General features: G+C 57.5%; 4 protein-coding genes across 4 annotated transcripts; 3 read left to right on the forward strand and 1 right to left on the reverse strand.

Moving 5' to 3' along the window:
* Positions 1–213: 213 nt before the first annotated feature.
* Positions 214–3,590, forward strand: ACA1_375960 (ATPdependent RNA helicase ddx54, putative; the record flags this gene model as incomplete). Its single annotated transcript, XM_004353625.1, is given in 11 exon segments — positions 214–479; positions 602–697; positions 795–1,059; positions 1,171–1,435; positions 1,451–1,491; positions 1,576–1,746; positions 1,843–2,116; positions 2,219–2,522; positions 2,663–2,764; positions 2,884–3,006; positions 3,119–3,590. 11 exon segments carry the CDS (start codon positions 214–216, stop codon positions 3,588–3,590), a joined length of 2,379 nt encoding a protein of 792 aa, XP_004353677.1.
* Positions 3,591–5,012: 1,422 nt separating this feature from the next.
* On the forward strand, positions 5,013–8,082 carry ACA1_375970 (betaine aldehyde dehydrogenase; the record flags this gene model as incomplete). Its single annotated transcript, XM_004353626.1, has 16 exons — positions 5,013–5,101; positions 5,172–5,215; positions 5,365–5,463; positions 5,532–5,607; positions 5,703–5,793; positions 5,908–6,072; positions 6,210–6,306; positions 6,436–6,501; positions 6,582–6,678; positions 6,785–6,846; positions 6,931–6,999; positions 7,135–7,280; positions 7,315–7,470; positions 7,565–7,660; positions 7,741–7,858; positions 7,934–8,082. 16 exons carry the CDS (start codon positions 5,013–5,015, stop codon positions 8,080–8,082), a joined length of 1,620 nt encoding a protein of 539 aa, XP_004353678.1.
* A 155-nt stretch (positions 8,083–8,237) lies between these two features.
* Positions 8,238–9,509, forward strand: ACA1_375980 (xylosyltransferase I, putative; the record flags this gene model as incomplete). The annotated part of the gene is made up of 5 exons (XM_004353627.1): positions 8,238–8,318; positions 8,386–8,913; positions 8,976–9,140; positions 9,390–9,460; positions 9,488–9,509. The coding sequence occupies 5 exons, from the start codon at positions 8,238–8,240 to the stop codon at positions 9,507–9,509; spliced, it is 867 nt and encodes a 288-aa protein (XP_004353679.1).
* A 122-nt stretch (positions 9,510–9,631) lies between these two features.
* Positions 9,632–12,117, reverse strand: ACA1_375990 (acetylCoA acetyltransferase, mitochondrial, putative; the record flags this gene model as incomplete). Its single annotated transcript, XM_004353628.1, has 9 exons — positions 9,632–9,706; positions 9,799–9,918; positions 10,057–10,168; positions 10,255–10,412; positions 10,860–11,187; positions 11,299–11,464; positions 11,559–11,657; positions 11,740–11,863; positions 12,079–12,117. 9 exons carry the CDS (start codon positions 12,115–12,117, stop codon positions 9,632–9,634), a joined length of 1,221 nt encoding a protein of 406 aa, XP_004353680.1.
* Between the last annotated feature and the right edge of the window lie 569 nt (positions 12,118–12,686).

Below are 12,686 nucleotides of genomic sequence, written 5' to 3' on the forward strand. Positions count from 1 at the left end.
ATTTCAAACACTCAATTCTCTCCGCTCGATTTTGTCTGGCCGAGATTAGCGATTTTCTGACGATTAACTTTTATTGTACTTCGATCATCATCGCCATCATCATCATCATCATGCACAAACCAATCAGGTCTCTCATACGAGATCTTGAAGGCCGTGCTGCGCAAGGGCTACAAGGTGCCCACGCCCATCCAGCGTAAGGCCGTGCCCATCATCATGGGCGGCTCCGACGTGGTGGCCATGGCCCGCACGGGCTCCGGTAAGACCGCCGCCTTCGTCCTGCCCATGCTGCACAAGCTCCAGAAGCACTCGTTCCAGTTCGGCGCCCGCGGCCTCATCCTGTCGCCCACCCGCGAGCTGGCCCTGCAGACCCTCAAGTTCTGCAAGGAGTTGGGCCACTTCACCGACCTGCGCTACTGCTGCCTCATCGGTGGCGACAACATGGAGGACCAGTTCAGCCAGCTCACCCACAACCCCGACATGTACACTTCTCTCTTTCTTGTGTGTGTGTGTGTCGTGTGTGTGTGTGTGTGTCGTGTTGTGTGCGTGTGTGTGTCATTGTACACTTACACCACGTGATGACTTACCACGATCGTCGCCACAGAATGATCGCCACTCCCGGTCGTCTGCTTCACCACCTGCTCGAGGTGGAGATGAGCCTCAAGTCCGTCCAATACGTCGTGTTCGATGAAGCAGACAGGTATTTTTCTTGTTTCTTTATTTATTATAATAATGCCAACATTTTATTTATTATAGTTACTGTTTTGTAATTTGATGTTTTTTTTTCATAATTGCAGACTGTTCGAGATGGGTTTCGCGGAGCAGCTCAAGGAGATCATGGGCCGGCTGGGCGAAGGTCGGCAGACGCTGCTGTTCTCGGCCACGCTGCCCAGCTCGCTGGTCGAGTTCGCCCGGGCCGGTCTCACGCAGCCCTCGCTCATCCGACTCGACACCGACATCACCGTCTCCGAACACCTGCGCAACGTCTTCTTCACCGTGCGCGCCGAAGAGAAGGCCGCCACCCTCCTTTGGATGATGAAGGCCATCATCCCTCAAGACCTCGTACGCTGCACGACACGAACGACACACCACGACACGATACGACACACCATCGCACACGCGGTCAGATTGCTGATGAACTGTGTGACGTGTGTCGTGTGTCGTGTGTCACAGGGCGCGGTCGTGTTCGTGGCGACGCGGCACCACGTGGAGTACCTGCAGGAGCTGCTGCGATTGGGCGACATCAGCGTGACCTCGGTCTACGGCACGATGGACCAGACGGCGCGTAAGCTCAACCTCACCCGCTTCCGCAACGGCCAGGCGCGCGTGCTGCTCGTGACGGACGTCGCCGCGCGCGGTCTCGATATCCCGCAGCTGGACTACGTCATCAACTACGACTTCCCGGCGCGGCCCAAGCTCTTCGTGCATCGCGTGGGTCGTGTGGCCCGTGCAGGCAGGTCCGGTACTGCCTACTCGCTCGTTTCGCCCGACGAGGTACAACCTTACACACATCACACACACACACACCACACGGTCGGGGAGCTGAGTGTGAGTGTCTCACGCACACGACACACATAGCTGGCGTACATGCTGGACGTGCACCTGTTCATGGGGTGGAAGCCTAAGCACGTGGTGCCGGAGGGCGAGGAGTACCACGAGAGCGAGGTCTACTACGGCCGGCTGCCGACCGACACCATCTCCTTCTACTCTGAATTCGTGCTCAACTCTCTCAACAATCACTCCGACCTCGTACATGCTCACCACCGCCCTCGCTCGTCTTCACTTCTGTCACTAACGACACGACACGACACACACACACCGCACGCGCACGATCGCACACAACAGCAAGCGCTGTACAAGGTGACGCTGAACGCGTACAAGCAGTACCACCGCACGCGCACGGCGCCGTCGCCGGAGTCGGTCAAGCGCGCCAAGCAGCTGCCGTCGGACGGGCTCCACCCGTGCCTGGCGCGCTTCGGCGTGGTGGCCAAGGAGCAGGTCGAGGCCATCGACTTCATCTCGAGCCTCAAGAAGTTCCGACCGCCCCAGACCGTGCTCGAGATGCAGCACGGCGACGTCGGCTCCAAGCGCCGCGGTGCCGCTGCCCTCACCGGACAGGGTACGTGCGTGTGCGCTGGCGTGTGCGGCGTGTGCGTGCGTGTGCGCATGTGTGTGCGGTGCATAAATGAATGAAAATAACTAAATTGCGCGAATTGTGCAGGAGCGTTGGATGTGATGAAGCACAAGCGGGAGCAGCACGACGAACTGATCAAGCGGCGGATCGACGGCCAGCAGCAGGAGCTGACCGAGAAGATGCAGACCGAGGCCGACGACGAGGCGCTGTCGCAGGCCATCGCCAAGGAGGACGAGGACGAGAACGAGAACGACGCTGTCGTCGAGACGAGCAAGCGCAGCAGCGCCGCCGAACACAACTCAGTCAAGAAGCGCAAGCGCGAGCCGGAGACGTTCAGGGACGAGGAGTACTTCATCCCCATGTTCCAGCAGGGCAGAGCCAAGGAAGACGCGTACGCCACCCACCCCGCCTTTGTTGTGTTACATTGAAATATTTATCTCTTTATTGAAACAACTGTATTTATATTATCGATGTGTTTGAGTGTATCTTTTAACACATTTATGTCAAAAATATATTATTATAATAAATTAGGCTGTCGGTGCGTGACGACTCGCGAGGACTGATGGGCGACGTGGCCATGGACCTGATGAGCGACGACAAGCAGACCATGATGAAGAACAAGAACGCCATGCGGTACGAGCATGCCCAGCATAGAATATATAATATATTATATATAATATATAAATGTAGGCATTGGTCTCGTGGCTCACCACCGTCGATGCGTGTCGCGTGTGGTTTGTGCGCACACACAGGTGGGACCGAAAGAGGAAGCGCTTCGTGACGGCGGCTTCGCTCGAGGCCAAGGAGAAGAAGGGCGGGTTCAAGTTCAAGAACGAATCCGGCACCAACGTCGACGGCACCAAGAAGATCTCCATGTACGTAGTTCCTACCGCACACGCCACCGCACACACCTTTACACCACGGGAACTTACCATCATCGTGTGCGTGCGGTGGTGCGTGTGCGGTGTGTGCGGTGGTGAACAACAGTTACAAGAAGTGGACGGAGAAGACGCGAGCCCACATCCCGAGCGTGGGCGACGACGAGACCACGGTGCGGGCGGTGCCGGTCGAAGGCGGCAAGTACCGCCACAAGGCGCCCAAGGCCGCTTCGACCGGCGGGCGCAGCGAGCTGCGCGGCGCCGAGCAGATCGGAAAGGAGAAGAAGCGCGTCAAGAAGCTGCAGATGCGGATGAAGTCTGGCCGGGCCAACAACACCAGAATGGCCGGCATGAGCTCAACCGCGGCGGCGGCGGCGGCGGCGGCAGCGGCGGCGGCCGAGGTGGTGGAGGCGCTGGCCGAGGAGGCGGAGGCGGTAGGGGAGGCGGTGGTGGCGGTGGAAGAGGAGGCAGAGGTGGAGGAAGGGGTGGAGGAAGAGGAAGAAGGTGAACAGTGGCTTCCCAAGGCATCCAAAAGCAATCAAAGAGGAAAAGATCTTCTCCCACACCATGGTGATAATTGAGTGCTACTTCTGTAAACCACTTCCCTCACTGCTATGTTGAGCACTGTGAGATGAACAGCATCACCCCTCTGTGCACCTGTTCTGCATGTGGTGGCAAGCAAACCCACCACTGCACCTGCTCCTTGGCATCTGCTCCTGCCTCAGCTGACCAGACTTCACTGCCACCCTCACCACTCCTCACACCCACCACACTGCCACTGGAGAAGAAAAGGAAACAGGGAGAAAGCATGCACCAGACCAGCATTGCTGAACTCAGCCCAGCTCATGGGCAAGAAGTGCATCCTCTGCAACATGAAGAGGACCCAAGACTGTGGGCATCCCACATATCCACATTGGCAACTACTAGAAAGATCCTCCTCAACAAGAAAGGACATCTGGTGGACACAGAAGAATGCAGCAACATGCAGCACATCCTGACCCAGCTCATCACCACTGAGAAGACTGACAGTGACAGCAACATTGACATCTTCACCAATGGATCTGAGGATGAGCCTCTACACTGCACATCTACAGCAATCACCATCTCACACCCTCCCTCTGCCAGGAGAAGAATTAATTTTAATTTTATTTTTTTTGGCATCACCCTGTAGACCTCCTCCTTGCACTTGCCCTCCACATCACTAAATCACAAGTGCAGCACATCCACCAGTGGCTCTTGCCATGGCTCTACACTCAACACTCTCTTCTACTTGGCAAAGAAAGACAAACACACCATCAGCATCCTTCTCATCATTGCCTTTGGACCATCCTTTACCTCTCCCCATCCTACCAGCTAATGGGAAGATGAGTAGCCAGAACACACTCAAAGTACACCCCCAGATCCCCTACAATGACTCCCCAGACAGGAAAGGAGCACCTCCTGACCATAAGGAGTTCACAAGGAAGTGATCCAAGAGCACCACAGCCAACAGCAAGTCAGGGGAAGATGATGACAATAGGAAGGGCAGCAAGCACAAGAGAAGGTTGGTGAAAAATGGGAGGGTCAAGAACAACAATACAATGACAGTAGCAACTGCAAGGTCATAATGCATCAGGGGGACCAAAGATGACCAATAATTTGTGCTCATTTGAAATGAGAGGTCACAAATGACCATAAACTTGCAGTCATTTGGAATGAGAGGTCACAAATGACTGTGGCCATTTTGTTGTGCTAAAATTGTGAGATTTGACCTTTTTGATTTATAGGGCAGGTGAATGATAATGATGACATGTGTCTTTTAAGTGTAGTATATGTATTATGTATACAAGTGCATGCATGAACATATTCTTTGCATCAAAAGCTCTTCCTGTGTGGTGTTCTTCCTCATTGGCGTTTGGGTGATAAGCCCTTGCCATCCTCCACAACCAGGTCGCACAGAATTCTCGCTTTGCTTTTCTTTTGGTTTTTTCTCTCTGTTCGTTTTGGTGGTTCGTTGTGTAAAGATGGCGACCATGCTCCGGACCTCCACTTCTTCCTCCACCTCCACTTCCGCCTCGCGCGTCCTCGGTATCCGAAGCTTTGCCACCAAGTCGTACGTTTGCTTTCACTTCTAATTAAGATCTTATTGAGTACTTAATCTTGGGTCTAAAAATTCACCACAGGGATCGCGCGGCCGCTCCTTTGGCGCTCGCTCAACGACTCTCCGGTACCGTCTGCGCTCTCTCGCAGGACCTCTCTGTTTTAGATTCTTATATTCATATTATTACTATGCCTTATTAGAACGACGAATTTTACTCCTTTATTATTTTATTTTTTTAATTTATTTAATTATCTATTTTTGTCCGTCACCTGCAGGCAAGCATTTCATCGGTGGTCTGCGACCGGCCAAGAGCGGAGCCGTGTTCGACGTCCACAACCCGGCCACCGGCGAGACCATCGGCCACGCCGCCCTCGGTGCGTCCAAATGCTGGAAAGGTTTGAACTGTTTGTGCTGATCAGGCCGACGACGACACATGTGCCAGGCGATGAGGCCGACATCAACGACGCCGTCACCCTGGCCTCGCGCGCCCAGAAGGAGTGGCGCGAGCAGTCCGTGCGGTGCGGCACGACCCAGCTTTACACCGCACACACACACACACACACGACCACACGACACAGCAGTTGCGGCTCACGTTTTTTGGGCGCGGAAACAGAGCTCGCGGTGCCCTGGTGGCCAAGTGCGGCGAGGTGCTGCGCGCCCACGTCGAGGAGCTCGCCCAGCTCACCTCCCTCGAGACCGGCAAGGTACCCAACGACCCATGTAAGGCGCCCTCCCCGCCGGGACAACACTCACCGCACACACCGCACGACACGCTTCATCGCACACACCGCACACGCGCGACCGCACGCACCGCACAGGCGATTCGTACGGAGAGCAGGGTCGAGGCGGGTCTGATTTCGGACACGTTCAGCTTCTTCGGCGGATTGGCGCCGGAGATCAAGGGCCAGACCATCCCCTTCAACCCCAGCGTCCTCACCTACACCTCCCGCGAACCCGTCGGCGTCGTCGGCGCCATCATTCCCGTACGTCGACCGCACTCACGACACCCACTGCACCGCACACGCACACGCAACACGCAACACGCAACACGCAACACGCAACACGACAAGACACTCATAATGGAGTAAAAACCCATTTCTTGGTCGTCGTCGCGTTGTAGTGGAACGCACCGCTGCTGCTCTTTGCGCTCAAGCTGGCGCCCGCTCTCGTGGCCGGTAACGCGGTGGTCCTCAAGTCCGCCGAGGCCGCCCCCTTCGGTGCGCCCCCCATGCTCTCCCCTCCAGCCTGGCGCCGTTTTCGTTCATTTTTTTCTTTTCGTTCTTCGTTCTTTTTCGTTGTTTGTAACCTAACCGGTCGTCGGTCGTGTTGTGGGGTGCTCGCACCAGGTGTGCTGCGCGTGACGGAGCTCCTCAACCAGGTGCTGCCTTCCGGTCTCGTCAGCACGGTCTCAGGTACATCACGCACACGCACGCACCGCACACGCACACACCTTTGGACGCACGACACTCACACGCGTGCGTGCGCGGTGCAGGATACGGCAAGCAGGCGGGTACTCCGCTGGTGAGGCACCCGCTGGTGAAGAAGGTCACCTTCACCGGCTCCGTCGACACCGGACGCGAGATCTACAAGTACACCAACTGACGCCCAAAAGCCCTTTTGTTCTTTTCTTCTTTTCCATCGTAATTCCTTTTCTTTTTCTTTTTTCTTTTTTCTTTTTTGTTTATGACAATGCAGGCAGGCTGCGGAGAAGCTGATCCCGGTCACGCTCGAGCTGGGAGGCAAGTCGCCCATGATCGGTACCGAAAAAGAACATACACCGCTGCAGCCGCCGCCGCCCCCACGTTTTAGTAGTCGTGGCCTGTGCTGACCCACGGCCTCAGTGCTGGAGGACGCCAACTTCGAGAAGGCCGTCAACGGCGCCATTCTCTCCATGCGCTTCACTCGTCAGGGTACCTACCGCACACGCACTCGACACTCGACACACGCACACGCACTTGACACACGCACCACCGCACACGCACCACCGCACACGCACACGCGCGCTGAACATGTTGTGATTCCCCCCCCCCTCCCGCAAAACCAAGGTCAATCGTGCACGGCGGCGAGCCGCATCTATGTGCACGAGGCCATCCACGACAAGTTCGTCGCTGCCCTCACCGAGAAGATCAACGCCCTCAAGGCACCTTTCCCTCTCCCCCTCTCCTTCGTCGAAACACTGCTAACCGAGCGTGTGCGGTGTGTGCGGCGTGTGCGGTGGGGTGTAGATGGGCGACCCGCTGGACGAGGCGACCGACATCGGCACGGTGATCTCGAAGCCCCAGCTGGACAAGATCCAGCGCTACATCGCCCTGGGCAAGGGCGAGCAGGGCGCCACCGCCCACGAATGCTCCGCCCTCCCCACCGACGCTTCGCTCAGCAAGGTATGTGCGTGTGTGTCGTGTGTGTCGTGTGTGTCGTGTCGTGTCGTGTGTGTCGTGCGCGCGTTGTGTGGTGTGCTCACGCGTCGTGGTGCAGGGTCTGTACGTGAGGCCGGTGGTGTTCACGGGCATCTCCAACCAGTCGCGCGTGGCGCGTGAGGAGATCTTCGGCCCCGTCACCTGCGTCTTCAAGGTACCGCACACGACGCGCACTACACGCACACGCACACGCGGTCGTTGATTCGGGTGTGTGTCGTGTGTCGTGTGCGACAGTTCAACGACTTCGACGCGGTGCTGGACGAGGCCAACTCGACCGAGTACGGCCTGTCGGCCAGCGTGTGGACCAACGACCTCCAGAAGGCCCTCCACGCCACCCGCAAGCTCGAAGCCGGTACGCGACCTGCCATCGTCGCCGCAGACGTCCGACGCTGCAGGCTGATGACATCCCTGGGCTGGGGGAGTGAAGGTGTGGTGCAGGTGAACCAGAACGCGGTGGTGCAGCCCAATCTGCCGGTGGGCGGGTGGAAGGTGTCGGGCCTGGGCCGCGAGGGCTCGCTCGAGACCATGCTGGAGCACTTCACCCACTCCAAGACCGTGGCCATCAACTTTGCCTAATTCCGCGGCATGAGCTTCCCCTTCAAGTCCGAAAAAGGTCAAAAGTTAGTTTTATACCTTTTAAGGTGTGATGACGTGTTCGCTTTCCACCTCGAGAAGAAGAAGAGCAGTTGTAGTGGGCACCGTGTGACACCACGGTGGCCAGAGCGTTGTCGATGCGCTTCAGGTCTCTCCTCCTCCTTGTCGTCTCCTTTTTCCTTCTCTACAGCGTCATAGTGGGGCTACTCAAATACCAGGTCCAACCCCCCCCAACTTGAGGGTTTGCTTTCTTGGTCCGCTCGCTCAAAATGGGCCACCACGCAGGCGGTTGACAGCCGCTCGGGGCTCAAGGTGGCCTACCTCATCCTCGTGCACTCCGACGAGTCCGTGCTGGCCTCGCAGCGCCTGCTGCCGGCCATATGGCGCCCTGACTTCTTCTACCTCTACGTCGTGGACCAGAGCACGGACGAGCTCGGGCGGCTCAGGCTCGACGAGTTCCTGGGCTCGCCCGCCGCCGTCTTCCACGGCAGCGCCAACGTGCGGGCCATGACCACCAACGTGCTCTCGGGGTGGGGCACGCTGGGGCTCGTGCAGAACGAGCTTGACGGACTGCAGGAGCTGCTGGGCCTCGGCAAGTGGGACTACGCGATCAACTTGTCGGGCGACACGTACCCTCTCGTGGGACAGGCGGAGCTGGCCGAGCGGTTGGCCCACTGGCGCGGGGCCAACTTCGTGACCGACCCCGGCACAAGGCCGCAGAGGGCCAACGAGGTGCCCGAATTGAAGCTCGCGCGACTGGCCAACGTCACTTGGCCTACGGGGGTCGCCGAGCCTGACCAATACGGGTCCCAGGTACGCCTGTTCGTTCTTGGCAGAGACCCACACATGGACCCTCAACTACCACACAACACCAGTGGTTTATCCTCACCCGCGAGTTTGTGGAGTACACACTCTCTTCTGCCCGGGCCCGCAATGTGCTGCTGGCCATGGGCAGCGGCAAGGCAGACGTTGCCGACGAGTCGTTCTTCCAGATCGTGCTCATGAACAGCCCCTTCAACAGCACCGTGGGGTACCAAAGGGTACCTCTTGACACCTTTTTTTTGCTTGTTTGCATTTCTTTCAACTTACCCCTCCCTCACCCAATTCCTTAGCACGGAAGACCTGTCTGTCGATACCACCGATGGGATGCGTGCCTGTACCTGGTACAAACTGCAAGTTGTGCCACATCTGATAACGATCTGATGGTGATGATGATGTCCTATGTTTCCACTTCTCAACAACAGAAGCCTGAGGCACCCCATCAGTACCCCTGCTTCTTGGGTCCACAGGACCTCCAAGTGATGGTGGAGTCAGATTGCGTCTTTGCCCGCAAGCTGCACCCAGAGGTGTCACAAGACTTGTACGCCATGCTGGACCAGCATAGAAGTGCAGTGGGGCACCAACATTAAGAAAAAACACATGAATGTTAACATGAAGGCACACATGAAGGGCGCTAACAACAAACACTCTTTTTGCTTTTGACGCGGAGACCTGGTCACCACGATGACATACAAACATGCACTACAGGGTATTACAGCTTCTCGATGACGATGGCCGAAGCGCCGCCGCCGCCGTTGCAGATCGACGCCACACCAATCCGGCCGCCCTGTCGTGTTGTGTGTCGTGTGTCGTGTGAGCGACAGAAGAGAAAACAACTATCATAAAAAGAATAATATCTGCAGATAGTAATGATAATACCTTCTGGCGGAGGATGTGGGTGAGGCTGACGGCGATGCGAGCGCCCGACGAACCGATGGGGTGGCCCAGCGACACGCCACCGCCGTGCACGTTCAGACGGTCCAGCGAAATGCCCAGAAGCTGCACACAACACACGACACGACACACACGCAGTATGTACAACACACACGGCACACGACCACGTTAGTTACGTTGGTGGAGGCGAGAACGCAGGGAAAAAACGAAACACAACAAAACGAAACGAAACGAAACACAAACCTTGGCGTTGGCGAGGGCGACGACGGAGAAGGCCTCGTTGATCTCCCAGTAGTCGACGTCCTTGGCCTCCACGCCGGCGTGCTTCAGCGCCTTGGGGATGGCCAGCGAGGGACTGCACGCCACACGCACGGTTTAGATATGTGTGCGGTGAGTGCGCGTGCGGTGAGTGCGTGTGCGGTGTATACACTGTCAGCGTACCTGGTGGCGAAATCGATGGGCGCCTGCTCAGCATCGGCAAAGCCGAGGATCCTAGCGAGGGGCTTGAGGCCGAGGGCCTTGGCCTTCTCCTCGCTCATCAGCAGCATCGCCGATGCGCCGTCGTTCAGCGAAGACGCGTTGGCAGCCGTGACCGTACCCTACTCTCGCCGCACACAACGACACAAATCAGTAAATAATAAATAATAAATAATAATAAGAAATAAGAAATAATATAAAAATCTCATAAATAATAAAAATATCGTGCGCTGTGGCCAAAACAATGACGGAAGCGCGTGTGGGGCGCGCATCCGCTAAAACGGATTGGCCGGCGATTAAACGCAAAAAAGGGCCGCCTGCGGGCGCACAGAGCAAACAAACAAAGGAAAAGGGCCCCTTTCCGCCTTTCGCCCGCTCGCGCTCTCTCCGCACTTTAGGAGGCGCGCGAGTTGGTTTTTGATTTCCCACACGTGACGTGTGACCAGGCGAACGTGCCACGAGGTTTGTCGCACGCCGCCACCGACGTGTGTGGTGTTGGGACCCCAACCGCACGCACCGCACACGCACCACCGCACACGCACACAGAAAACAGGAGAGAGAGCGCGCACCTCGTTGTGGAAGGCGGGCTTGAGGGAAGAGATCTTGTCAAAGTTGACCTTCTTGTACTCCTCGTCTTCGGCGACGACGGTCTCCTTGCCGCGACCGCCGGGCACCGAAACGGGCACGACCTCGTCGTTGAACCAGCCCTGCTTCCAGGCCTCGGCCGCGCGGCGGTAGGCCGTCACCGCGTACTCGTCCTGGTGCTCCCGCGTGAAGCCGTGGTCCTTGGCGCACTTCTCGGCGCACATGCCCATGTGCTGACCGTCGTAGGCGTCGGTGAGGCCGTCCTTCAGCACGCCGTCGATCAGCTGCCCGTGGCCGTAACGGTAACCAGTCCTGATCATCACCACGGTCGTGTGCGGTTAGTGTTGTGTGGTGCGCGGTGTGTGTGTCGTGTGTGTCGTGTGTGTGTCGTGTGTGTGTGTGTGTGGTGTCGCGTGTTGTTACCTGGCCTTCTCGAGATAGTAGGGCACGTTGGACATGGACTCGAAGCCGCCGGTGATGACGACCTCGTGGTGGCCCAGCATGATGGACTGGGCGCCGTACATGATGGCCTTCATGCCCGACGCGCACACCTTGTTCACCGTCGTGCACACCGTGCTCTCCTTCAGCCCTGCGCCCATGCAACACGCCGCCTGGTAAGAACACACCACCGCACACGCACACGCACCACCGCACGCGCACGCATGGGTAGGTTGTGGGCGTACCGGCGAGGATGGCGGCCTGGCGAGCGGGGGCCTGGCCGACGTTGGCGGAGATGACGTTACCCATGATGGCCTCGGTGACCTCGGCAGCGTCGACCTGGCCTGCACAGGTCGTCACGACCACCCACTCGGCAGTTAGCCCCGGGTGTCAACAACTGGTGAGCAGGGGGGGGGGCAATGGTACCGCCCTGGGTGCGCTGGAGGGCGGCGGTGATGCAGGCGGCGGCGAGGCGGGGGCCGCTCACGGTGGAAAGCACGCCGCCGAAGCTGCCTACGGGGGTCCTCACGGCACTCACCACGACGGCGCTCTGCCCCGACAAAGGGAAAAGATGAGATTGAGATATATACACTATACGTATGATGGCAATGCAATCATGATTTTCTTCTTGCAAGAAGACTCTTCTAATTGCTGCAGCATACTTGAAGAATGCCACAAAATTCATGTAATCGTGTGATGATTTGCTGGCGTAGCGAGTGCCGATCGATTGAGATTAAAGGCCCTACAAGCATGGCAGGGGCGTACGCGGATGCCGCTGGCATTGACGACTCGGGAAGCTCGCATTGTATGTGTGATGTGATGATGTGTGGTGTGGATGGTGGTCTCTCTGTGTTCCCTTTGAGTGCGTGGTGCCGTATCTCTGTGGCGCTACGCAGAGGGCGGAAGGTCCCGATGGGTGCGGCCAACCCCGAACATTTTCCGATCCCCGAACATCGTCGCCCCGGAGGAAAAGGCGAAAGAAAATCGCCTTCCTGGGATCTTGGGTTTGTGGCTGTGGGACATTGGGCATTCATGCCTGCAGCTGGTCTGTTGGGACATGTTGGGCCTCTTGGACCACTGTCTCACCAAGTCCATCATGTCACAGTTCAACAGAGGAAGACAGTCATCAACTCCCACCTCACCTCACTTGTGATTCGTGCACCATTCAAGTCTATGAAGAGAAAGAGGAGGCAAAGTCCCAGATGGCGACAGTGTTCTTGGAGGCGGTCACCAGCAGGTCGTCGGTCACCGCACTGCCCAGCGAGTGCTCAGTGCCGTCTGGGTGCTCCAGCCTGCGCTGGCGATACGTGGCCAGGTCGTGAATGATGATGCGCTTCTCGTGCACCGAGTGCCCAATTAAAATCACTCTGCGC

Source organism: Acanthamoeba castellanii (genome assembly GCF_000313135.1).
Source record: "Acanthamoeba castellanii str. Neff unplaced genomic scaffold scf7180000084685, whole genome shotgun sequence".
In the NCBI taxonomy this organism is placed as follows: Eukaryota; Discosea; order Longamoebia; family Acanthamoebidae; genus Acanthamoeba; species Acanthamoeba castellanii.